Source organism: Linepithema humile, chromosome 6, assembly GCF_040581485.1.
Source record: "Linepithema humile isolate Giens D197 chromosome 6, Lhum_UNIL_v1.0, whole genome shotgun sequence".
Lineage (NCBI taxonomy): Eukaryota > Metazoa > Arthropoda > Insecta > Hymenoptera > Formicidae > Linepithema > Linepithema humile.
In genome coordinates, this window is record NC_090133.1 from 23,958,208 (window position 1) to 23,985,331 (window position 27,124).

The window sequence follows — 27,124 nt, forward strand, 5'->3', positions numbered from 1 at the left end:
ATATATACGAAAGCCACTTTTCAGAAGTTATGTACTTTTACATGCACTCGTACGTTCTTGCTGCCATAAAATGGCGAAAGACATAAAAAAAAATGAAATAACTTTGAGCTAGGCGAGTTAGTATGAAAAGCAGTTACATGTGCATTAAATTTTTCATCTTGATCTCGCTCCTTACCAACGAATAAACGATAAAAAAGAATGCGCCAAAGTCACCTGCTTATGTGAACTTTTAACAGCAGTTGTAATTAAATCCATTTTCTATCTTATTTATCAGACTTCGATTCTAACGAAAATATTGTCCTCGGTGCATCTTATGATTTGACCTTATCGATCATTCGCGATTTCACTACGTTCGTAGTCGCTCGTACCTATCCCGCTTTGGAACTACGTGCTTCGAGCATACAGGACTTGTATCCTTACGGTACATGCAACTCCGTCAACGAAGTTATGGGGATCGAAATCTCGGTGGGACAACTTAACTACGTTAAGAACATACGTACTTGTTAAGCACACTGTGTTGAATGTAGTGAAGCTCCATATTTGCGCATTTTTTATTCATCTATTTACGATTTGGTATCTGCATTCGCGTATAAAAATATTCTCCACATATACGGATCTAAGGTTTATTTATTTGCGAAGAAGTCAACAAAAATAATGGAATAATGAATAGAGAAAAATCGATTTCTAATATTTAAATATGTATGATTCCAATTCACCGTGTCACCGTAAATATTGATTAATCCATGCATTAGTGATTACTATTTCTTCTTCCCATGCGGATTCTTTTTCCTTCTTTTATGAAAATCTATGTGTTTCGTTAAAATATCAAGGAGCTTTATTTTTTTTTAATACTACAATTCGGTGCGATGTTTTCTACTTGCCTTTCATTCAACATTGCTGTTTTCTTATCGCGCTGAATTGCAATAGCGAGGAATAAAAACGCGCTTTTTATTTCCTTCTTATACTTTTTTCACTTAGAGAACCTTAATCTTTCTATATATTATATTTCTCTTTTCCATATCCACGACAATTTTACAAAACTTAACATTCGAATATGCAGCTCTCACTATATTTCTTTCGAGATATTTGCCCCGAATTGCTTTTACACGTGCAACACACGTGAACATTTTCCAGAGAAAACATATTTCAACTGACAAAAAGTCTGTTAGCGAGCTTATCACTTCAGTATTTTAATTAGACCATCTGCATGGAATACGTTTTGCACTATATTATAGATATAACAAAGTCGTATTTCTTACCGCGCACTGCATATATGATAAAGGGTGAAGCAGATATGCAGTAATATTACAACTATATATACATACATGGGTTGAAAGGGAATAAGTTGCAATAATGTTGAAAAATAATACGGTTTTTTCCATCAAAAATTTAATTAAATATCATACTTCGTGACTTTGATATCATTAAATTTTTTGGGGAGTCAATTTTGTAAGAAAAGTAAAGATGTGATATATGATCAGACCTAGTTTGAGGGTTAAAAGAAGATAAGAAGACACATGGTAAAGTATAGTATGCTTGTTCTTATCTCGAGTTAGTAGCTAATGCAACGAAATAATGAATCAGGGGATTATCTACGCTTATAGGGCGTGCCATGTGAGGACTACGAGTTTTCAGCATTATCTTCGTCTCAGGTACCCTCCTCGCGACTGGCACACCTGAGTGCTCGCTCGATGGCTCGATAATTCGAGTATCATTGTCGTGGCTAATCGTAATGTATTAAAAGTGATGCGTGTCCGCCGACGTGAGTAACGTGAGGAAAATGGAATAACGTATAATGGTATGGAAAATGGTATAATGTTTTCGACGTATTGTCGATATCGTGAAAATCAAGCAATTGTAACACTGTCGTTAGTGTAATTTAAAATAATCCGTGTAATATTACTTATTCATGTTATTGTAAAAAAATATGCAAAGTTCTTGAAATAATATTCCTTGAAAAAAAAAAAAAATTTCTTGAAACTATTAAGCAATATCTGTTTCATTATGGTATGTACAATAAACATAATAATTATATCGTTTTCATTATTATAATATGTAAATTAATTTACATAATAATTCATGTTGCATACGCTTCAGACTTGTATTATAAATTTAACGTACGTGCACATTGCGTTTCGTACAAACGTTAATTTTTAAAGATGTGTTTTCGGGCAACATTTTTTAATTTTTTAAAAATAAATTATATAAATTAACATTGGTTTAAACTAATTACAAATTAACGGACAGCGTTGCATACGTTATGCCATTTCCAATAAATATTTCAAAAGATTCGTAAAATTTTAATACGATCCACGATATTCGTGAATATTTATACTTCCGGCAGCTCTTTCACGTATCACGACAAAGTTTCTTTCTGTAGTAAATTGACTTACCGGTGTAGTATACGGTTGACAGGCCAGTCTGATGCCATCGTGTCTCAGCTTCTCCTGCAGCAGCATCCTTAACTGCATCCTGGGAATTCTCACTAGTTCAGCTTTACCCTCCTCATACTCGTCCGCGAACTTTGTCAGCTCTTGACCGCCGCTGGACGAACTGGCCGTGGGCGACGCTCGCTGCGCTTCTTTGTCGCTGGGTGGCCTCTCGGACGATGTCCTCGAGGACTTCGAGCTGACATTGTCGCAGTTGTTGTCGGTCGTCTCCTCCAGCGTGAAATACACACTCGCGGCGCCTTCCTCGCGTAGGGTCTTCACAGATTGCAGCAGGCGGGCGCGGTGCTTCTGATTGAAGACACCGATCGCGTCGAGATCCGGATCGCCGATCTGCTTGCAGATCTCAAGGTCGTCGTAGCCGTTGTCGATGAACGACTCCGAGTACTGGCCGAGGTGGAGCGACCGCAGCCACTCGACCACAATATTACTCGTCATGGTCATCTCGGCTCTCTTTCTCGTTGTGCACGCGTGGGCCCGAATGCGCCCCCGCTTGCTCGCTCTTTTAAAACTACTCGGTTCCTACCCCGCGCTTCTTCTTCGTTGGCCTTTTCTCACCGTTGCTCCTCGCTAGATGATTCCGCGCCGCCGCGCGCGCGTGCTTTTATCCGCTGTACTTGGCTGCTACCATCTCGCGAGGCCGCCTTCCAGACGATGTAACGTCCATCGGGGCGCGTGGTTTGTCGAAACTCGATTCAGTCGATTCAGCGAATAAATCGGACCCGCTCCCTAGCGTGACATTCTCCTTCACAATCGGCTGCGGTATTAACGAGGGTCGCTTTGGCGACCGACGACCCAGGAACGCGCGGGGGGAACGGCGATTTGCGGCGGTCACGCTCGCCGTTCGACATGCACCGTTCTTCGGCTCATTACGAGATGTACGGGCGATCAAATCGGAATCGTCGTGCCTGCCGTCGTCGATACGTCAATCGTTTCACGGAATCCGAATTTCCGCACGCTTTTTGTTCGCTCCCGAGCGCAGAGTTAAATAGTAAACGTTGACAATCAGATCTCGATCTATTTCAGCGAGAACCTTTGGCAGAGTGTATCTCATTAAAGTGACCTCGTTCTATCGCGCACTCGTGAGGACTCATCAGCTGGTTGTGTCACCGGGACTTGCAAGATTGATGATCGATGATCGAGAAAATGGCACGCGATTTCCGTGTGTCGTTGCGCGCACTACGTGAGAAGACGAACTGATAGTCTCATCCACTGTTCGAAGAAGCTCGAAACGTCCGGCAAGGATAAATCTAGGTGATCCACGCTGTCTAGATGATCCCCGTCGTGAAGACTCGCAAGAGCGACGTGAAATACGGTTGTCGAATCCGTCGTTTTTCAATGGAAGACAATCGTAGATCAACGTGAGATCGAAATCGAGATCTCAAAATCACAAAACTCGGCTGAATCTGAAAATGATCTTCCTATTCGCTTCCCTTAACGACCATGAAATTTGCGACGAAACTTTTATCCACGCGATAGATCGACGAGTCTTTTTAGTTATTTGCTTTCACGAATGTGCACTAAACAACCGGTGCCGAGAACGCGACGAAAACAAGCAGTACCGAGAACGCGAGGAAAACAACCGGCAAATGTGACAAACACGCAGCGCGCCACTCACCGACGACTTCGGAGAATGTAGCCCAAATTTTTTTTCGAAATGTAACTCGACGATTTCCTGCGCAACGAAGATCGGCTCGATCCGATCGAAAATGTAACTCGACGAGTTCTTGTTTAAAGAATCTCGTGCAGTCACTCGCGACGGTCACGGTCGGCTGTTCCACGCGTTGAAGTTTCCCCCTTGCGTACGGACACACGAATAGAATGGAAAACGATCGTCCGTTCGAAAGCATCCGGTCTTGCGATCACATTCGGTTTCGAAGGTTCGAAACGAAGCGACAACGAACGACGAGGGTTCCTTCAGGTTCAGGTATCGGCGCGCGACTTCTCCAAACCGGTCCGCGTACGAATAAAAAAAAAAACTATGACAACACCGGCGGCGACGACGACGACGTTAACGGGGACGGCGTGCCCGCTGATCTTCGTCATGAACGTACACCGTTCATAGTTGGAACAAGGAAGACGTCATCGTCGGTGTTCGGCGAGACACGCGAAACGCAACACTACCGCACGACACTACCGCGACGCGGCACACGGCTCGACTGACACGAGACACTCGCCAGAGGGAGCCCCACTCGTCTACTCTTCAGCAATCCCCACTGCCGTTGCGAGACTCGTCCTCTCCCCACCGAGAGGCTTCTTGATCCCCACTGTTCGCGCAAACGTGCGATTTCAGCCGGCGAGAGTACCGGCAACGCGCCGCTATGTCAGGATGCAACAGCCGGCGCGGTGGTGAGCATAGAATCCTGCAAGGAAACTCCACCTTTCGTGAATCTTCCGCTAAAATTTTAGATTTTAGATTTCCTTGAATTTCGAGCTCTCTTGGGCTCCAAATGAGAAAACTCAAACTCTCGTTTTGTAAATTTTATCTCATTCTTGTGGAAATTGATTACATTTAATAACACAAGTCTTTATTGATATTAAAGAAAGATGTTAAGGAGCAAGTAATTGATATTTGAGAAGATGTGTTAAACTATTATCTTGATCAGAATATTTCATAACGCAACTCATGTTTCTGACATTTTGGCAGATATTTTTATCGCAAAAACTCTATTATACAATATGATAGTTGTGCAATATTAAGAGAAATTTAGAAATTAATGATTACATTACATTATTTAGAATGTGATTCAAGTCCTCTGACAGGGTCAAATTTTATTAAATGAATGTCGACCTTAGCGCGAAAAGCCAGATTAAGGAATATATTTTAATATAGACAGCGTCGCGAAATTGATTTTCGTATTAAAATGATATCATTTCATGAAATGAAAGATAGAAGCCGAGAAAACGCTAATTTTCTCGTAAGCCCGTATTGCGTGATCGCTCAGAAGTCATCACGATCGTTGAAGGAAAGTTAGTATCGATGACTATCTGCGAGAATCGTAATCAGTGCCTTTGTCAGAATTGTGGCATTTATAAATGAACGCCTAACGGCAATAGTACGAGGCTTGTGACCTACGAGGCCAATAATCTGCAACACGCTGCCACTCAAATAGCCGGCGTGTCAGCTCTACATGCTATTACATTACGCTCGAGCGAAACCTGTACTGGGATAGTGAATACGATAGGAGCGGCCGATAGTTTTTTTTAGCTTTTCATCCCAACATGATATTCGACGAGTATCATGTGATGCAAGATAAGCATTTTTTAGTAATAAAATAATAGCGTACAGTGTTATCGTGTACAATCTTATATTTATCGGATATATGTGCATTATTAAGCTTTTAATTGCTCGCGTAAAACACTTGCTGCGTCTAGTTTCTGAAAAAATGCGAACACAAAAATCGATGGCGCGCACTACTCCGTAAAATCTCTATTAAATGACAATGCTAGTCGCGTGGAACTCGCGAACGATGATCACCGATATATGCGTGAGGTCCGAATTAATTGAATGATCGGCACGGACGTACCCATCCTGATATGACGGCAAAGCAGGGAGTGACAAGTAGCTCTCAATAACGTGATATGACATCGCGTGTCGTGGACAGGAAGGACCCTTTCAATGCAACCCTCGCTATTTCCTCGCTTTGGTCGAGTAATTTGCTTTCGAAGCAGAGGGATGAGATCGGAAGACGAGTCACCTGTCAATATATTAACTCGTTTCCGCAATACTGCGAATTATTGTGAAACGACGAAATAAAGCTTCCATCGGTCGCCAACTGTTTCAGAGATGCTCTAAATATTTATAATATTATGACAAATTTTAGCGATATTTCGATACCTCTAATTACACGGAGTAAGCAATGTTATCAAAATCTCTTTGAGTTCGTTATCGATATCAAATGGCATGATGAGATTTCATTAAAATACTTTATGCCAACGAAATTTTGCGTAATCACGATATGTGGACTCGGATATATGTTATAATCCACAGATATTTTAATAAAAATTGTCAGATGGCACAAACAGCACATATATGTTCACGAAAATATTTTTCTAGAAAATTAAAACATTATGGTGGAATCCGTGTGATGTGTCAGATTGTGCAATGTGATTTTCAATATATCATGATTCGATGCCGTTCTTATAAATTACGAATCTAATTTTTGTTAGTCATTAGCAGGTCATTAATTTTACGAATAAGAGTATGAGAGATTAGTTATCCGACCATTGTCCGCTGAATATGATAAAGCATGACCTCCAAGAACGGCTAGCGCATACAGAGCAGGATAAACGTAGGGTCCTGCCGGATTCTGGTTAGATACTCGGCTTATCTATAATCGGTCCGTCGACAAGACACGACGCTAGCAAGAATTTATAATTTGTCGGTGTATATATGTAGATATATTGATAAAGGATCGCGCATTAAATAAATTCTCACGTGAGGAAATAGCAAAATAATTTGCAAGTTAGAATAGTAGCGTTAGCTTGTTAGTTTGCTTGTTAGAAAATAATCCGTGAAGCAAGATTTATTTATTGGCTCGTTTATTGTTTTTAGCAGGATGAAAAGTAGTATATCATATTCACGTCGTCTACACGATATTTCGTGCTTGTATAACGATATAAATTCTAATCGAATGCTTCAGCTGGCGTTTAATCTTGTAACTTTCTATGGCTGCCGTTTCATTGTTTACGAATCCAGTGACGGCGTGTTTACGATATGTTTTACCGTTTCAAAACAACCAATAAAACGACACATACTGTTCGCCACGAAATATATAGCCAAAGCCTGTGATGCTGCAACCAGAACTGCGACTTCGCACAGTTTTTGCAGCTGCGGTTACGCATGGTGATCGCTGCGTCATCTTCGAGGTCGATATCACGATAAAAGAAAAGAAACTACCGTAGTAGCTTGAACCGAAAGTAGCTGAAACGCTTAAAAATATCGACGTTAACTGCCGATTCGTTTGACTGCGATCGAGGAAGAAAATGCTGCGTTCGATACTACAAAACGGCGATCGTAAATAGCAGGTTTGCGTCCCAACATAAAATCCAAACGAGTCGTCCCGAACTTAAAACGGCCAGCCGTTTAGAAAAAAGCAACAGCGCATATGACTTTATAAACGTTATACGCATATATCAGCCACACTGTTGCTCGTATAAAATTCAAGAGAAAAGATTGTTGTGCCGCGCGGATCTTTGCGCGTCGCTTTGCCTGACCGCTACGTGACGTCCAGATGGGGCACGATATTGTAATTAAGGTGTTCGTCATATTTCAAGGTGATTCACCGCGGCTAGACGAGCAGTTTTCATCTCGTGTCATTAACACTTTACGGTACACGTTTTGTCGGTCCAGATTGCACCGTCGCGGCATTGTGGCAACAACAATTTTTCGACTTCGTTCTGCTACATTACGCGACTCGCGCTCCGAATCCCGGACGGGGCGCGCGATTTATCGTCACGCCGATATTTCACCCAAAAAAGAACGCGGTACAGCATCCACGGGTCCGTGTCCGGCGTTTTTCGTTGCTTTCCCTCGAATAATTTTGTGACATTTATCGTTCAAGGCTGCGCTCGTAAACAGCGAATACGGAGCCCAATTCCGCATGTATCTAAAAGCATACTATAAAGCGCAGCCCATGAAAAGAATTCTGCTCTCTAGGATACGTTTAATGATGGATCGTAAAGCGCGCGCAGTAAATGATAATGATAGCGGGACCGTTCTATGAAAACGTTACTTACTGCAAATATCCTGGCAGCCCGTAACACGAGACTAATTTCTGTTTTTCCCGGCGCGCGCCTTACGTAGCGCGAGAGGGTGCTGCGAGAGATGCCTTGGAATCTGCGTAATTAAGCGAGGGTCTCGCGAATAAATTTACATCGTCTGTAAATCCTTCACATTAGATAAATGCTCACAATTAGCTCCGCTCCTGCTGCGCTCCGCACATTTTGGATTCGCGAAGGCTGTCGCGTTTTGGCAATTAAATAACGTTCCAACTGTTATAATGGCGCGCGAGGGTGGTGTTCCTTTACTCCCAGCAATTTACCTATATATTAATTATTAAATTATATGTATATGCACACGCACTAATTATATTTGTCGTCAACAAACTTTATGTAAATTAGGTCGTTTGTACACAATATTCAGCTCTCTCTCTCTTTCTTTTGCACAAAATTTTTTAAGAAATGTAAATCAAAAATACATTTATTGCAAATCTGGAGAAATATTTCTTACCAAACATGAAACTATATGGAACATTGATAGCTGAATTCTTCAAGTATGAAAATAGTTAAAGCTCCGCGAATATTAACATATCAAATAGACTCGCGTGTACAAATTTGCAGTATCTTTACATAATTCGTACTACTTTGTTGAAAATCATAAGAGATGGACTTTGGAGTGATATTAGGGATGGCAATTTAACGACATCGTAATCCTAGTCGTAGGTAGAAGGAATGCACTTCATTTCTGGACGGGGTGCATAAAGGACCACCCTTGTACCCGGAAAAGCTTGGGTTAATTCAGAAGCTCGGCGAAAGTCGTAAAATAGTGCGTGACTGCCGGTTTTCCAGCGGGAAAAGGAAAGGAAGCACATACATATATAAGTGCATGTGCAGATGTGTTGCGGAACATGTGGAGTTTTCGAGGAAAACCTGCGTGAACATGTGCGTTGTACTTGTACATACTTTTGTATACCGGATGTCTCAAAGTAACATATCTTAATGATATTTTTTTTTTTTATGAAGATTTTAAATGAGATAACTGATAACAACTTATTCTAAAATAATTTAATTTTTATATTAAATGTTTTAGAAATTATATTTTATATTAGAATTCTGTTTAAATATAATTCTCTTAAAATGCTTTTAAGAGAGCAAGATTTTGTTTTGTTCAGATTTGAATATTAATTTACAAAATTCTTTAATTTTTAATGACTTAACATTTAAAATTTGTCACTACTTCTATGACATTTTCTGAAATTATTTATTATTCAAATATGATTTTGGGACTCCCTCTATACGTAAGGTCGATCTAGTAGCTTACTTTGGATTTGGTGGGTAGGATTCTGCCGTGAGCGAGGCACGTACGTCTTCTATGACTACAGATACCATTACGAAGATGACGGTAGGCAACTGAAAAAGTACACAACCATCCTAGGTTATTCTATGCGAGACGAAGCGGAAGTTTGCTAAAATGAAGAAATTGGCAATAAGATGCTAATATATTTTTTGTACACATATAGGTGAACTTAAGCTAACCCGAATTAAAAATTCTAATTTGCATAGAACTATTCATTAATAAAGAGAATAAATAAAATAGGCGGTAAATTATGGGTTGTATAAGTAAAAGAGAAGCAAATATTTCTGTTAAAAGGTAGAAACAAAATTGTTTTAAAATATAATATATATATATTTTTACACATTTTCTCTAATTTATTATTTACATAGGTAAAGCAAAAGTAAATGTTTGTAAATTTTTACTCTTATTTTTTCAAGTATTTACTACGATAAAAGAAACCTCTATTTTGTTAATAATTCTTATTATTTTATGTTGATTATTTAATCTCTTTGGGATATTTCTCTTATTGAACTCGTTCGAACATGTAATACAAATTGAAAAAAACAAATCAAGGTTTTTTCGAGTATAGACACGAGATTACAGCCAGAGATGGTACGAAATGGTTAGGTGGTCGTTGAGTCTGCTAAAGCACAAGGTCAAAGTTTCGGCAATTTGGGATACGATGCGGGTAAGGAAGTAGCAACTTTAATCACTTTCGAATCGGGGTAAATCCACTCACGTATCTCGTACCCGCAGAATCGTGTCGTGTAGCTATATTATTTATGAGAACATTCAAGAATATACAAAGGATATCGTGTCAAGGATATAAAGTGTGCGAAGAAGAAATAATGTTAGTTAAATTAACAAATCAAATAATTTGAGATTTATTTTTTCTTTAACATGCGAAACAGTTTACAGAGTTGCGCTCACAGCTACTTGTTTGAATTTATTTATAATTATATTTGTTGTTTTTATATAATATGCGAATGTTTGTGTATAATCTGCGACGGAATTATGCGTTTCTTGGTATATTTTCGTAGACAAAAGACGAAGAAATAATTACAAATAATATCGATTTTGATCGTATTATTCTGCTTGAAATACAATACAGCTGTAAACGTGCAAACAATATAGGTATTTTAAGAGAATTGTGCAATCTTCTTCTTCTCGTGCCAGATTACCATAACAGGAAATATTGAATAGATTCTCGTATTTCTTATCTCCATCGCACTCCTCGTGTAATTATTCATCTCCTCGGTATCATATTACTTTCACGCCCTCAAAATGCAACACTCTCTCTTTCCCTTGTCGCCGTCGACAGCGCGAAAGTAAATGCTAATATATATGTCTTGATCCCTTTCGTTTTGCGGTTTTAGGCGAAATTTTAATCGGGGGCCACGACCTCGCGGACTCTCCACTGCGCGCGAATTCATAAATATCAAGTGAAACGCGGGATAAATGGGTGTGGCGTGACTCGTGCCAGCCGCGTGTCATATATCTGAGATTTCGAAAACAGTAGATGTATCGCGTCGACGTGCAAATCGAGACGTCGCTTGTAACAGATTTCTTAAAGTACTTAGCTTAAAAGATTAATTTCTTCCCCGGAATCGGATACGAATATCCGTCGTCGCTCAGATCGCTCGCGCTCAGATGTAGTTCTGGATGAACAGAAGAGAAACCCGCGGAATCACCAGACACGAGGGCACCGCTTACAGTAAGCCCGGAACTGTGTCCGCCGTCCAATAACGCGCTAGCTCCTATATCGTTATGCGCGATGCCAATTGGATTGACGGGTTGAGGAGAGAGGTGAAAGGGATACTCGTGATTAATCGGTAGAGGTTGAGGAAGAGGTAGAGGATGAACCGGTACCGGAACTGGTCTGTTGATCGATACCGGGATCGGATGCGGAACTGGAACCGGGTGTGGCACCGGGTGCGACACGTGCACGGCATGCGGAACTGGCACTGGAACCGGGCGGGGCACACTCACGGGATAAGCTCTGTTGATGATGACTGGAACCGGATGAGGCACCGCAACGGGAACCGGGCGTTTCACTTCGACAGGAACGGGATGCGGTACCGGCACGGGAACCTTGCGGGTGATGGGAACGGGATGATGCACGGGAACCGGTACTGGAACAACGCGACTCACGATATGCGTATGGTGCACGTGTCCAGGTCTATATCCAGATCCGTATCCAGATCCGTATCCAGATCCGTATCCAGCTCCGTATCCAGGTCCGTATCCAAGTCCATATCCAGGTCCGATGCCGATACCTGACGCGTATACTCCATGGCCGTGTCCTCCTACGAGTCCGACTCCGTGACCGTGTCCTCCTACGAGTCCGACTCCATGACCGTGTTCTCCTACGAGTCCGACTCCATGACCGTGTCCTTCTACAAGTCCGACTCCATGACCGAGTCCATATCCGGGTCCATGTCCATATCCGGGTCCATGTCCATATCCATGATCGTGCACTACAACGTTGCCGTGGTCAATAGGGAGACTTGGTACAAAGCCGCCGTGTCCACTCGCGTATATCGGCGACCCTCCGTGCAGAAGACCACGTTTTTCATGTTTCTTCTCCGTCGCATCACTGGCGATAACGGAGACAACCAACAACGAAACCTAGAAGTAGATAGATTTGTCATTAATATTTCTTCTTGAGATCTGTAAACTATAAAACTATGCGAATATCATTACAAAATCTATAATCATAATATTAATTTTTTTATATTAAAATATAAAAGCACTGCATCATCATGACTTACAAAAAATGTAAGCAAATATATATATATTACTTGAGATAAATCTATAACTGGTAAAATATTAATTAACCAATTAATATGTAAAAAAGTGACATAACTATTTATTAAACAAAAATAAGTATTACGGTAAAAATGATATAATTACTTAATCATATATAGAACATATTACAACAATTTATTTACAATTACAATAAACAATTGAACAAGTTAAAATCTTTTTTTATATACTTATTTCTTCTGACAAATATATATTGGAATTTTATTTTACTATGCACTTGTGGCTACTCAAACTTCTGAAAACAAAAAATTTGACGAAAAATATTACTACTCACTAAGAACGCCTTCATGGTGAACATGCTATGAGGAGATAAGTCCGAATGTGCTTCATGTCATCGATTCGTCGGTTTTTATACGCCAGACCACATAACTACTTTCACTAAATATCCGCTGCAACACGCCCTCTGATCTGGACCCATCACATTCTAAAATTCTTAAGCTTCCTCGGTTACATAAGTGGCCATGCAGCGAAAATGTTTGAGAGAAGATGGGCTGAGTGAAAATTCGCGAAAAGAATATTCATAAGTTACTTTGACACCGGTTACTTAACTCAAATCATAAAATTGATTAATTAACAGATTTGAGTTTCTCGATATATTTACGAAAAGAACTTTGCGATTTATGCATACACTTTTGCATACTATGGAAAACAAAAACGTGCGAATATTTTAAAAATAATATCAAAATTTTTTATACAACTAGAATAGAAATAACGCTTTTGTCTGCATGTTCGTCAATATGATGCGACTGAAAAGATTTATTGTTTCCATTGTGGGTCGTCATAGCAAGTTTTGTTAATTGGACTACACTTGTACGGTCGCTATCACCAACGATATTTTTTTTTTTTTTTTTTGGGTATCTGGAAATGTCATTTCCACGTAACACGATTGTTTTCAATAGGCGGCATATAACAGTCCATATGTATACAATATGCAAATACGCTTTACCAAGCATGTTCGGAATTATACAATCTTATCAACCACTGAATTTTCAATAAAAACCAGATATAAGTGCAAATCGTTATTTTTTTATTATAAAAGTGTAATAAATATAATAATATCTAACAGGCCGTAAAATTGCATTCATATGCATTTTTATATAAAAATGCTTTTTCTTTACATTAAATACTCTTTCTTTATATTAAATGTATAAAATGACAATTAATCTTTTTAATGCTCCGCGTCTCCATTATTTCGAAAAAATAACAATGCGTTTACCGCAAATCTCTTTCATAACGGAATTTGCTGTGATAAGCATGGGAGACGCGTTGCCTAACATTATAACAACCTGCGTTAATATCTTTCTGGCTGCTTTATTTGTCGCGGTCAACCGGTAATTGCTCTTTTACTTACAGTTTAGACGTGCGCTAGTCTAGAGCGATAAATCGGTAACCATACGGCGACAATTAGCAACGTCTCGTTGAGCGCGTTGTGAGAGAACCGGGCGCCATTTCACAGTCGTAGTCCTAATTTCCTTACTTGAGAATTAATTGGACTTACCGCACAACGATCCAATATTCCCATGGAGTGGGCATAGTTCAAGCATAAGTGAATATCATTACGACTGATGATGCATTACCTGTCTTTTAATCTACTTTTACAAATATAAACGCTTTTTATAGAAAGAAAATAAATTTTTACATAAAATTTCTACATAAAATCTGCATAATAAATTAATGAATATAAATCGATAAATAGAGAAATTAAATAAGAATGATTTAACTTTATTTTTGTAGACATTAATTATCGAAAACTACTTTTAAAGTTGGAAGTTGAAAAACAAATTCTTTACAGTCATATAATTTGAACAATAAAATGCGTATTTAGCTACTGGAAAATCTCGCGTTTTCATAATTAGCAGTTTCCAAAGGATTTCCACTAAGAGTACGCTAGCAGGCGCTACTAAGATTTATCCGTGTCATCCTTTTTATTCGGATATTCGCGAGCGAGCTGCCGAGAAAAAGAGCAGAAAGTAAATGGAGACATATTCCTGTAGAAGCGCGCAAAGCACGGTCGATGCAGAGCGGGAGCTAATGTCAGAGATTAGAGGTAATCCGTTTTCACTGGCAATCGTCGAGAAGGATCCTGCCCGTTCGCAACTGGCGTAGCTTCGATCTAGATACTGCAGGCACTGTCGTAGCGCCGGAGGTCTCCTTCCTCCTCGGTTGGACCAGGTCCTTCCGCCCCTTTTTCGCCTGCAGATACATTAGAAGGAATTACGAAGAGCGTTTCGAGTGACGCGAGCATTAAGACCGCGCAAGACACGGCACCGGCGGTAATTACACTAATTACGGAGTCGTTAGGATTCTTTATAAATACTGCGCGCGTTTGTCGTATTTTTCTTTTTTCTCACAACCACTTCCCCAAGTGCAAGCTTCGGCAGCGACCGCGGGAGGAAAGCGCGTCGACAGCTTTATGGAAAATTTTTCGACTCTGCGGTCCTTGTTTCCTTCGTAATCAACTTCTTTTCTACATTTACCGGTACTTGAAAGTTAAAATGTGCACTAATATAATGCAAGACGTAAAAAATATTTTTGTTTATTTTTCTATATTATTCACGCATTTGTTAAAAAAATTTTGAATAAATCATAAAATTTCTCCGTATCAAAATTAAATCCAAAATATAATTATAGTTATGTTTAGCTATTAATTAAATTCTCGAAAGAGTTGTTCAAAAATTTGTCATTTAGATATGTTATCTAATCTAATTACATTACTCAATTTGTTATTTTCTGTTAGGTGGGTCATTGAACGTTAGATTGAATCTTTCCCATTTAAATTTAAATTTAAGACAGCAGACATGTCACAGACTTTCGTGTTTCTCTACTTTCACGAAACCTGTTCTCGAAGAAATTGAATACACCTGTAACACCTCTTCTTCTCTTTCACTAAAGCTGTATTTTGTTTGTCAAATACATGAATAATTAATAGATCTCACTAATTAATACAACGGCCAGATTATTCGCAAGATTCAATACAGTCATAATTTAAACGATTTTGCTTATAAAACTGTCTGATACTTTTGTAATTATACATATATACATATGTGCATTTTTAATTACACATTTCCAAAAATTCAAATATAAAATATTGGAATAGTAAAGAGATGATTACAAATGCTTGTTTATGTAAATATAAAAATAATTGAAAATTATTTACAGTGCATCTATAAATTAAGCCGGATAAATCAGGATGCTTGTAAAATTTTTTCTACAAAAATGTATTCTATAAATCAGAGATGATTACGTAATATTACGCGATGCGCCTTAAAGCGCCTTGACACGTTTCCATTCGTCGGGAATAATGTACTTTCGTGCGCGCTCAGAAGTTCGTAAACCTCTCTCGCGGATTCGTACGTTGACATTATTTTACGACGTTCGGGATGGTAAAGACGACGACGACGAGACGACGGGCGTTGCCGACTAGTGGTGCAAGAGCGCGGAGAGAGAAAGTCGACAGAAAGAACTCGATTCTGCAACAGCCGAAATAAAAACTTTTCTCACTGAGTTTTCCGCGTGGCGTACAGATCTTGAGCGCATTTTTGCGCGGCAGTCCTCGCGATCCTGATGTTCCGCGCAAATTGCAACCGCCGACAATCAAACTTATCCGCCGCGCGAAACACAGTAAACGGCGGGGGACTCGTAATTTCGCACCGTTTCGACGCATCTATTCGCCCCCCCCCCCTTTTGTCACCAGGAGTCCGATCTCGGCGAAACGATTTTCGTCGAGATTTTAAGACCGACAGTCAGAAAATTCACGCTCGGATTGACGGTCGAAATTCAAAAGTAGTTTGCGATTATCTTTTCTTGAAATACTCGCGTATAATTTGGATTCTCTCGAATTGAGCGCAGTTTTCCACGGTTATAAAAATTGCGAGCAATAATAAAATCGGGTTGCTGCGGTGTAATAAAATAATACTTTTCAGAGGTAAACAAAAGTTATTGGTTCCTAGACTGTAGATACCTACAAGTTTGATATAAAACTTTATTGCGGTGCGCTAGCAAATATCGATTGCATTAGTAAGAGCAAGCGTATTTTCTATGAATTTTACTTTATTTTAAGCTACAAATTAATTTGTATCATAATTATCATATCGCATTTTTTCTCAATTATTTAGATTATACATTTTATTTGAGAGCCAGATTTACAATGGTACATTTGATTTTTCTATGCTACATGAAATACAAAAAATGTTCTTTATCGATGAATATCTTTTCGTAAACCGATTTATTCGAAAAAATATCAAACTTTATTATCTCACAATTATTGAAAATCTCAGAGAATCAATCTATATGCGAAGGGATATATATTAGTTCGTGTACAAATATAGCGCCGTCGTGCAATTCGGCGGGAGTGCTCGCGAAAGCTTCCACATCGCTTTTTGTCAGATCCGCGTCGCGGATCGGTCGGTCGCGCCGTGGAAAGCGGCAAGTTTTCGTAAATTGCCAACGACTCGTGGAATTGCTCCATAACCGAAATGAATTCTAGAGCGTCATTGGGGGAGGATGCTGCAGGCTCTGCAAAGACGACGTAGAGTGCGACGCAAACTCGCATCGGCTGGTAATCGTATTAAAAGGGGTGAAGCACCCAAGATCGAAACTTTTGCGAGCGAGGTAACGCGTAAAAGGACGGGGATGAGAGGGGGTCAGGCGGTGAAAAGGGGGAGGGGGGAGGGGGTACGGCAGGGAAGACAGAGGAGGGAAAATAATGGAGGAGAGAGCCTTGGCGAGAGCGACAGACTCGCTTTGAGTCAGCCCTGAGGACTTCTTTCAGGAATTTCGTCGCGGCGGAGCCGCCCGTCGTTTTATCCGTCGTGACTAACGGAGCGTTAATCCTCGAAACGAATCGCTAAAAAACAGTTTATTTTACGTGGTACGAAGCCCTCAATATTCTTTTACAAACGAGACTCGCCGATACTCGAGAAAAAGAAGAGAACGTCATGACGGATATTGATTCTTTAATCGTTTCAACCGGAGCTAAAGGAAAATATTTCTTCTGCAATAATATTTCTGTAATATATTTCTTAGCAATGTGCGCGTTTAATAGGATAAAGAATTAACTTGACCCATTTAATTTGTGGATTGAGTTAGATGTCACAAACAAGACGCATTTGTAATGCTGTATTTTTGTGACATAATTTCTAGAAATACGAATATGATTTTACGATAATTAAAGAGTTGTTATATATGTGTATAACGATGTAATATTCACTTTCTACTATTTTAAGTTATAGATATTTTTGATAGTTCTAATAACCTAATCGTGTAAAAGAGATTCATTGCGAATATAAACTTGGATCAGAACTCTATATGATGCATGACTACATATATAAATTATTTTTGACACATTTTCTTTCTTTAAAAAGGATCTTTTATATAATTATTTGTCAGTTTGACACAAAAACTACCAATTTGGGTAACGATTATCTATTATTTTCTTGATATTTCATTTGTTAATCAAATAATGGTACAAACGATGCTTTAATACGACATTTCTACATTATTCTACATTATTTTTCAAACAGTATTTCTAATTCATTAGTATTGATTTTTCTCTTTCCTTACTTTATAATATAATTATGTGACGCGATTAAAGTATTCATTTTATTTGAAAAGTAGAAGGAGAAATTCAAGTTTCCAGAAGATGCCAGTTTATACTTTTGATCTGTAGGATGTTAACTTGCAATCATAAATTATACGTTATAAAATCTTTAACACATTGTTGGCACTCCATAATTAGTTGTGTGTACATTTCGCATTAATACACGTTAACTCCTTTCCCAATGCGACGAGCAAGAAGGAGCTCGTGGGAAAATTCGAGAAACTTTTGGCGAACCCGCATTCGCTCTTCGGCGTTATACCGTTACAACTCGTTACGGCATCCAGCATCATGAGAGCTTCATTGTCAAGCTCTGCACCCTAGAAATCGCGGACTGATGCCTCAGCTTAATTGGAGTGTTACATACTCCGTTTTCCCTCAGTTGTCCCTCGCTTTTCTCTAGCTGTTGCGAGCCATGTGCTGAAGCCCGTCTCTGAACTTGTCACAAATTCGACGAGGTGTTACTACCTGCTGGATCTAGAATAATTGTATAAACGTTTAACTTCTATCTTACGACGCTCAACTCATTATCTAGAGCACGGACTTGACGAACGTTTCAAGATCTTATAATCCGATTTGTCGCGATCTTACAGTACGACAAAGTAAGAATATTGCATTATATCCGTAAATAAATGATGCCTTTATATTTATTTTTAGATAAATTACGTACAATTTATAACGTATAACTTTATTCATTATAATGTATAATTTTATTAATTTTTATTATACTAATTTAATTCAATTACTAAAAATATGAAAAGTATAATTTATATTTTTCTGCCTTTAACACAATACAACTCATATTGCACTATATTCCACGCTTGTTTTAACTACTATTGTTGTTATAATTGTGAATATAAACGTAGTAATTATTAATTAATTAATTAAAGATTTATAATAATGCAAACAATAATATACATATGTATATATACATATTGTCTCTGTTACTTCTAGAACAAAGGAAGCTCTTAAATTTCAACACAATGAATAAAGTTCGTAATTATCGCAATATTTCATTATTCAAAAGCATTTGTAAAAGCGTTTGGAATATTGTTCGCTAAATGTTGATCGCTAATTTATTATTGCATATCTACTGAAAAATCAAGATATATTCATGTTTTTTTAGACTCGAACATTTTTATTTTATTTCTTGCTTTTATTTAGATCGGGCAGAAATGTTGAGATAAAAATAATTATCGTTACGGGTACGCGTTCTAACATAAATTCTAATTGGAATGACGCAGACACGTGCTTTTCTTTTTCCAGTGCAATTCGTAGCGCACCCTCAGCAGCTTGAACAAAAACAAAAAAAAACGATTCGCAGACACATAATTAAAGGCCTGACGCGAGTCTGAAGATATCGCTTACTAAATAAAGAAAAAAAATTATAAAAAATTTGGCTATGGACTTTAAGGGTTTGCGATGGTTCTAAAGGAAAAGGGAAGTACGTCGCGCGACGACGACTCGTTTTAATTAAATGCCTGTAATTACATTTCCCGCTAATTGCCGCTGCTAAGGAGCGTTATACCGCTCGGTCAAAAGAAAATTGGGGTTTTGCCAAACTTTTCGTCGGGTGCTCTTTTTTCCTTCTGCTGCCTGTAACGTCTCGAACAGTTTATAAGTATCAGATCTCTACAGATCTTTAGCATTTAACTGACGAATCGTACTACTTTAGTTGCACAGTTTGCGTCACCTTGATTTTTTATGCACTTGATACTGAAATCGTTGGGTCGTTTTCTGCTGATTACATAAGACACGTTTTTTTTAAAAGTAAATATCTTACAACCTGCTAAACTTGTATTTATAAATTTTACGAGAAATCAAGATAATTATTTATTCAAAATTAAAATATTCAATTTATTCTGTAAATTTTTATTGGCTTACGGCAAGCTTAATTGAATTAATATGCTTCAACTATTTTTTAATAATATTGGTCTTTTTGTTTCTCTTTCTCTCCGGGAACGCAGTTTCAAGAGACGAAATACATAAGATTACATGAAGTGTTATATACCACGCTCTCGGAGTCTCAGACAACACTAACTTGAATTCCATTTAACACTCCAGATGATACCATTCTGCCTCGCTTCCTTTCCTTATCGATCTATTACGCATTCTATGGCGTACAATTACCAGCAGGAACAGACTGGTTTGCCTTACTACGTGCATGAATTTACTCTTGCATTAACCGTCGGGAATAATGCCGTTCGCGCTATAACAACTAAATCACGAGAACTGCTTCCACCATTTGTCGATCGTTAAGGCGCTGAGAGCTAACTCTCAATCATTAATATGCCGGAAGAGGCGTTTCAACATCTATCAAGCAGCTGTTTATGATCCGAATTTCGAACTTATTTAAATTAAAGCGACGACGACATGAAATTAATTATGCAAATCTTATTTATTAAGAAGTTTTAGTTAAATGCAAGGCGGCACGATATTTATATTTGTCAGGAATTGTTAAAATCACGAACGATGTTTCAGCGTTTCATGTCAAGTTGCATAGCTAATTTATTTCTGTGGATTTTAGTAGACTTATGCACGAAAGATGAAGCCAATAAATATTTACTTAGAATACTAAATGTGTCTTGACAAATCGAAACTTTTACTTCACGTTGTGGTAAGAATATTGACAATATTGCATGAATGTTTAGACCAGGTTAAATCTTAATTCACGAATCCTGGAATTTGTTTCTCAGCAACAAGAAATTGGTATTTAAGAAAGAATACAATTTAAATTAAATTAATTTAAGTCAATACATTTTATTTTTACAAATTGGTCAATTATCTTTTATTTGCACATTTATTTTTATTTATGCATGATTGCTTTATTAAAGGTTAACATCGCAGACTTGAAATACTCGATAATTGGAAGATATTTAACGGTTTCCTGTTCGGTTTCTTGTCGTAAAAATTTAACTGAGATGTGATTTGAAGATAAAAGAGAAGGACTAAGATCTACCAAATTCGTTTCAAAAAAGCGATTAAAAACGCAAGTAGGCATCTATGTGCGATCGACCTCCGAAATGTGGAAGTTCACGAATTCCGCATAATTTGTGAAAGTAATCCGCACAATTTGCAGTATCCACCGACAGCCACATAGTTTCGCACTCTACGGCAGAGCCGACCGCATTATACCGCATATTTGGTCACATAATAGCAACCTCTACGGGAACGTATAATTAATACGATTAGATAAATCATTTTCGTTCTGCATAATTATTGATGTATGCCTTACGTACAATAATATACATTAATAGTAAAATTCAATTGGCACGATGTTAATTTTGACCGTTCTGAATATGACTGAATAATTTACATATGCCCAATTAATCTTACGATTGTTATCTGCCCTATTAATTAAATTAATATTGTAAATATATTAATTAAAATAATACAGTAATTTTCCACTTTTATTTGGCCAAATAATTAAGTTTACATACAGTCTACAAATATTGCATATATATTATGCAATAACATTTTTGGAAAATTTGTTCGGAAATAACCAGCGATTATTTACGCGGTCATTGAATTTTATAGTGATAAAAGCATGTAGAAACACGTTTCTTGGTGCATGTTTTAGTGGCACAAAGAGTTATTTAATTTTACGATAACAAGCGGAAATGTTTGCGGGAAATGTTGGTCTCTTCTTAAAAAAACAAGTGCTAACGCGGGAATGTTTTAATTTAATTTAATTAATAGGAGATAAAACCGCGAACACACATGCAAAGTCTTTGCTATGAATATTACTGCAGGTGGGAGTCTTAGTCTTTCCAAGCAAAATATACTCGGGAAAAGTATACTTAACTTTTTGCGAAAATGTATATAAGTTCCAGTAAGTAAATTCTTTTGCTTACAAAAATTGGCTTACTAAAAATTCTTATCTAATGAAAATGTATCAGAACAAAAAAAGTAAGAATGTAATGGAATACTTGTATTGATCTGTATTAATAAATTAATACATTAAGATGCAATTAGATGTGATTTATTGTGATAATTGCATTTTTCTTAAATTTAAACTAAGAAATGAATTAAGAACTTAAAGAATGTTTGGCTTAAAGAAAGAGTTACTGAAATTAAATAGAATGTAAAATAATTAAAACATAATATATAAGTATTTGTTATCTAAGAAAAACTGATTATATTTTATTAATTTATTACATTTTCTTTTCTTATAAATTATCTCTCCTTTTTTTCCTGTCTTTGATAGTCTTTGATAGTTATTTTAAAATCTTATGTTATTTTGAGTTAGAATCTCATTAAAATAATAATTTGTATTGAATTTGTAATGTTACTTAATGTAATTGCAATGATATTCATGATTAATAGTAATTAGGAATTAATTTCCATTCCTCATTAAAAGCATAATACAATACAGATCAGTAATTACAATACAATATGTGAGTTATAAATCTCAGCTTCATAAACCATTATTTAAGAAATTATGAGAGAGTCACACGTTTCTATCACACAATACACACACATATACACGCACACACTAAATATGTATATAATTTTATTAAATAATGAATATATTGTTCTATAAGATTTTTTAATCTATAATCTTTTTTGTAAGTTTTGCGAAATTTTTAGGAAATTAGAAAATAAACATAGCATGCAAAATAAATTTGCATAATTCAATATCAATTAAATCATATCGGAATAAAATGTCGTAGGATTGTTTTTTCAGACGTGTATTGCAATATAACATTATCAGCATTATCGATATAAGACAATATGAATAGAGCGATAAAATAATGATGAATAGCTCAGGTTATTCGTACCAAAGCTAATAGCTCAAAAAGTATCGCTCTCCATTCAATATAAATGATATAAAGCAGATACAACAAAACTAGAATATTTTGTACGAGATTCAAGAAGCCGGATAGCTTTAACGTTCTGTTGAAAGACGTTCAATCAGTTTAGAGAGTTGTCCGAGTCCCCCTCCGTCATTAGCTTACTTTTTTCAGTTTTCATTTATCGTTTATCTCTCTTTCTTTGTATCAACTTCAGTGTACCTGGTCTCATTCTCTCTCTTTCTCTCTTTCTCTCCCTGCCACTGTTCGATAAATTCTTCAAAGGGGACCGGTCGCACGGTGGGCATAAAGGCGCGCCAGCACGAGCTCGTTTCCGGAGGTGTGCAATCTTAAAGATACGTCCGCAGTGTCCAAAGATACGCCACGAGGTTGGGCCGAGGATTGCTCGAGAGGAAACTCGAGTTCGAGCTTAGCTATATATAAGATAATAGTCGCACGTGGGGTCTTGGGTAGGGTGAGATGGACTCTTCAGCGACACCCAAGGGACAGATATATTATTACTAAAGGGTAGGAAATTTAGGAGCCGCGAGCCCTCGATGAAGTGCAAGGGGCGGAGTGGAAGGGCCCGGAAAAGGAAAAGGGAGTGCGATAGACGGAGAGCCCGGGACAGTGGAGGGCTTTGCATTAGTAGAGTGCGGTAGCCACATTGCTCCTTTGAGACTAGGCGGTTCGCGGTTCGCGGTTAATGCGTTTGTTCCGGCGAATCGATAGAGAACGTAAAACCGACAACGCAGAATTACGTCGGCCGCAGCATGCACGACGTTTAGAGCCTTTGTTGCTGCATCGCGGCGACAGTGTTACCTGCGAAGCGTTTTCTTCATTCGAGGCACGTTGTCTCAACCGAGTCTCGGCTGAGCCTGGCCCATCCCCGTCCACGACTGCGAAGTTCAAACCATTCAGCGAGCGAGTTAAATGAGATTAGAGACTTATTCGATTAACGGCTGGCGTTACTGACGTCTTGTAATCGTGCTAAGGATAATTCGGAAAAAGGCAATTTGTTCGCGTGCAATGTTTATGAAGGTCTTTTCGTCTAATTGTATTCTTATTTTACCATTCGACCGTCATTTACTTTAACGCAATTCAGAATTTTTTTTAACAAACGAGAACAATAATAAGATTGCACACTAAGTTGAATTTTATATTAAAAATTCGCTCTTTAACATGTTGCGTTCGTTCAAACTTATGAAAAAACATAATTACTCTTATCAATAATCTTACAGGTTTTCTACAACACATATGCTTTTAATATTATTTTAATTAATTTTTTTTTTATTTAAAATGATTCTATGTAGCTTACGTGAAATTTAATTGAAGTTTCAATATAAATTTTAACTGAGTTTTTGCCCCATATCTAAATGCAATTTTTACTGTGCTGCAATTTTCCATCTCAGTAACAGTAAAATTTACTGAAATTTCGGTTTGATTAGATTTGCTCATATTGAGCACGCCATTAAAACGCAGTTATTTTTTAAATGTGATTATGATTAATTGATCAAATAGAAACGAGACGATACGATGACTACGAGAGTGAATGTATCTACAAATACCACATACATCATACATAAATCTCCATTATTATACTACTAGTGTAAAAAATTGACAGTATAATGAATATCTACAAATGGAAAATTCTTATATAAATATCGAGCAATTCGTTGTCGAGCGCATTATATTGGAAATATTGATCCGGGCGGAGTAATGTCGTCTCGCTTTTCCCTGGGGTCACATTTCGAAATGCGTTTCATCAGTTTCGCTGTTCTATGATTTAGTGCTGTGTTCTTCCCGGAACTGCTCGTAACGGGATAAAGGAAAATGTGGAGTGCAAATAAAAGCTACAATAGCGAGGGTGGATGATATGTGAATATTCAGACGTCTCTTGCGGGATGTTCTTTGCGACTCTCGCCATTCAAAGTAATGTTATACGTTGCACAATGGTATACCCGCTTTGTTGCAATGTCAATGCGCGAGAAATTTAATCTAAGCGTCGCTGTAGACAGACATATCAAAGACGCGAAAGACGCTGCTTTTTTTCTTACTGCTTTCTTATTCATTATACTAATTGTTATTGTTCTGTGTAGCCTTTATATCTTTCTGTAGTTTTAATAACACGACGCGCATTGTTCTAAAAGCAGTACGTAATTAATTAAACAATTTTTTCTCATGTTTTAAATCAATTTAAACAATAATTCATAAAAGTGTTCTTAAATCTTTATAAATTAATAATTGAGAAAAGGCCATCAAATTCTTGCCGCTTGACTTATTACCGATACATGATTCCCCAAAGACTTAACATCCACTTTTCGAAACCTTGAACCTTTTACAATCGTGGGATACCGAAGCTCACATAAACTCTACCAACGCTTTTACACTACACCCCAGGGCAATCCTAATTTTTACTACGTCAGATTTTTACGACTCGCAGGTCGCCCAAGATCGCAATTTCGCACGTACGAACAATTTCGATGCTACTCCACGCTAGTTCAAGACGAGCGACATCAGCATTGGACATCTTTCTCAGATTTATCAAATTAAAAGAAAAAAACCAAGCGTAACATTTATGTGAAATAATATTTCAGAGACACATGGCAATTTACACGGTAGAAAAGGTATCTAAAACTTTTTTTTATTGTACCTATGTTGACCTATGTTTAAATTTAATCAAAATATCCGTAAAAAATTATCCCAAGACGAATCTTCTCAAAATCTTCTTCGGCAGAAAATTGCGCTGTCATCTGTCTCACGGGAACATATATCGTCTACTCAACCCAACTCTCGTGGCAAAGAATTATTGTCGCTGGTTAAGTGGCACTCTTTTACTCTTGACTAATTTATGGGCGGATTGCAGAACGTAAAAGACAAAGGAGTTATGAGACACTTTTCTGTTACTATGTGTACATATGTATATAATATCCGTTCGAGATAAGCTATCTTTATCAATTTTTATATTTTTTACGCATATTTGCAAAACTTGGTATATTTCAAAGATTTTGCAATATTTCTCGTGACATAAAATACGAGACAAAAATGTAAAATCCGTTAAATGTGAATGGATTTGGAAACTAATCGAGTTATATAAGATTCGATAGCAAAGCCAAGAGATAATATCGACAATCGCGTTTACTAAAACGGTCACCGATTTTCCGAAGAACGTATCTCGTTCCTACGGTTGGAAAACACGTCCATCCTTTACGCCGGTGAGCTCGCGCTCGTTTTGTATCCTTCCGCCTGCTGCCAGGGTGAAACCCTGGGCCTCCCGTATCTCTCGAAAAATAAGTACCACGGATAAGCTTAAAAATGGTGAATTTCCCGAGAATATCCCTGCCACAACGTGCAGCCCATCTATCCCACGTTCGCGTAGCTGTTTGCGCTTATGTATATCATCCACGTCTTGCAAGATATCCGCGAAACATCGAGGCTATACGATGATTTGTAATGGTGACAGATTGATATGTGTACACGCGTTTTCATATAAAGTAGGCTATTCTTTATTAAGAACAGCGATGTATCCAGAGATTAGTTTCAGAACATTGACTAATTATAATAGAAAACGTATAATGTAAGCATTTTATATATGCTAATCATAGTGACATACATACTCGGTTGTCAAAAGAATTTGTATCGTCACGAGATTGCACATGAAGAAAAACTGATACTTATCACTTTTTGTCTGAAGAAATAGTTATCTAAAGAAATAAGGAATAATATCTAAAAATTTAAAAAGGATTTTCGTACATTTACGCGTATGTTACGCGTTGAAAACGACATTGGTGGCTCTCTTCACGCGCGGGAGAAAGCGCGCTCGCGACGTCGTGCATTTAACGTATAACCGCCTAATTAGAGCCAATTAAGGACGTCGCTACGTCGGCGGTAGTGCGTCTGCACGGCTCTTTGCGAAAATTTGTTTGCGCGAAGCGGCAGCCCGTGGTAATCACCGCTTTACACCAACGAAGGTGCGACGTGCTAAAGTGAAAGAATAACGGAGTACCTAAATATTTAACCGCATTAATCGCGGCATGAATAATTTATGCGTTTGCAGAATCGCACGAATAACTCAACGAATGGTGTAAAGGTAAATGGCATACTCCCTGTTCCCGATGGCCCGTGAAAGGTCAAGCATACATTCGAAAGTGAGATGAACTGACGAAGTGGCAAAGAAGTGAAAGAGAGAAAAGAAAAGAGAAAGAAGGAACAGCGACAAACTGGACGGCGGTCGAGGGCTCAGCTGAAGGACGACCATAAAAGTCTGATTAATTAGCCATGCTGCGCCGACGAAGCTTTCGTGATGTTGCTCCGCCCAAGCGTTACGACTGAACGCTGTTGCGCCGTCGGCATCTCGTCCCGTAGTAGTCCTTTAACTGCCGTTCTATGCAAACGAAAATTCAAA

The 27,124-nt window shown here is 37.9% G+C and overlaps 2 protein-coding genes across 8 annotated transcripts in view; both read right to left on the reverse strand.

Moving 5' to 3' along the window:
* LOC105672085 (Shal K[+] channel interacting protein) overlaps nucleotides 1-4,627 on the reverse strand; it is a 281,338-nt gene extending 276,711 nt beyond the window's left edge. For all 7 annotated transcript variants that reach the window (XM_067358253.1, XM_067358252.1, XM_012366793.2 and 4 more), the window contains exon 1: nucleotides 2,394-4,627. In XM_067358253.1, coding sequence (XP_067214354.1) covers nucleotides 2,394-2,891 — 498 coding nt within the window. In that variant the 5' untranslated portion in view covers nucleotides 2,892-4,627. The remainder of the gene's footprint in view (nucleotides 1-2,393) is intronic.
* A 5,679-nt stretch (nucleotides 4,628-10,306) lies between these two features.
* Nucleotides 10,307-12,619, reverse strand: LOC105672078 (uncharacterized). Its single transcript, XM_012366787.2, has 2 exons — nucleotides 12,605-12,619; nucleotides 10,307-12,132 (listed from the first exon to the last, which is right to left on the reverse strand). Exons 1-2 carry the CDS (start codon nucleotides 12,617-12,619, stop codon nucleotides 11,086-11,088), a joined length of 1,062 nt encoding a protein of 353 aa, XP_012222210.2. The 3' UTR covers nucleotides 10,307-11,085.
* Between the last annotated feature and the right edge of the window lie 14,505 nt (nucleotides 12,620-27,124).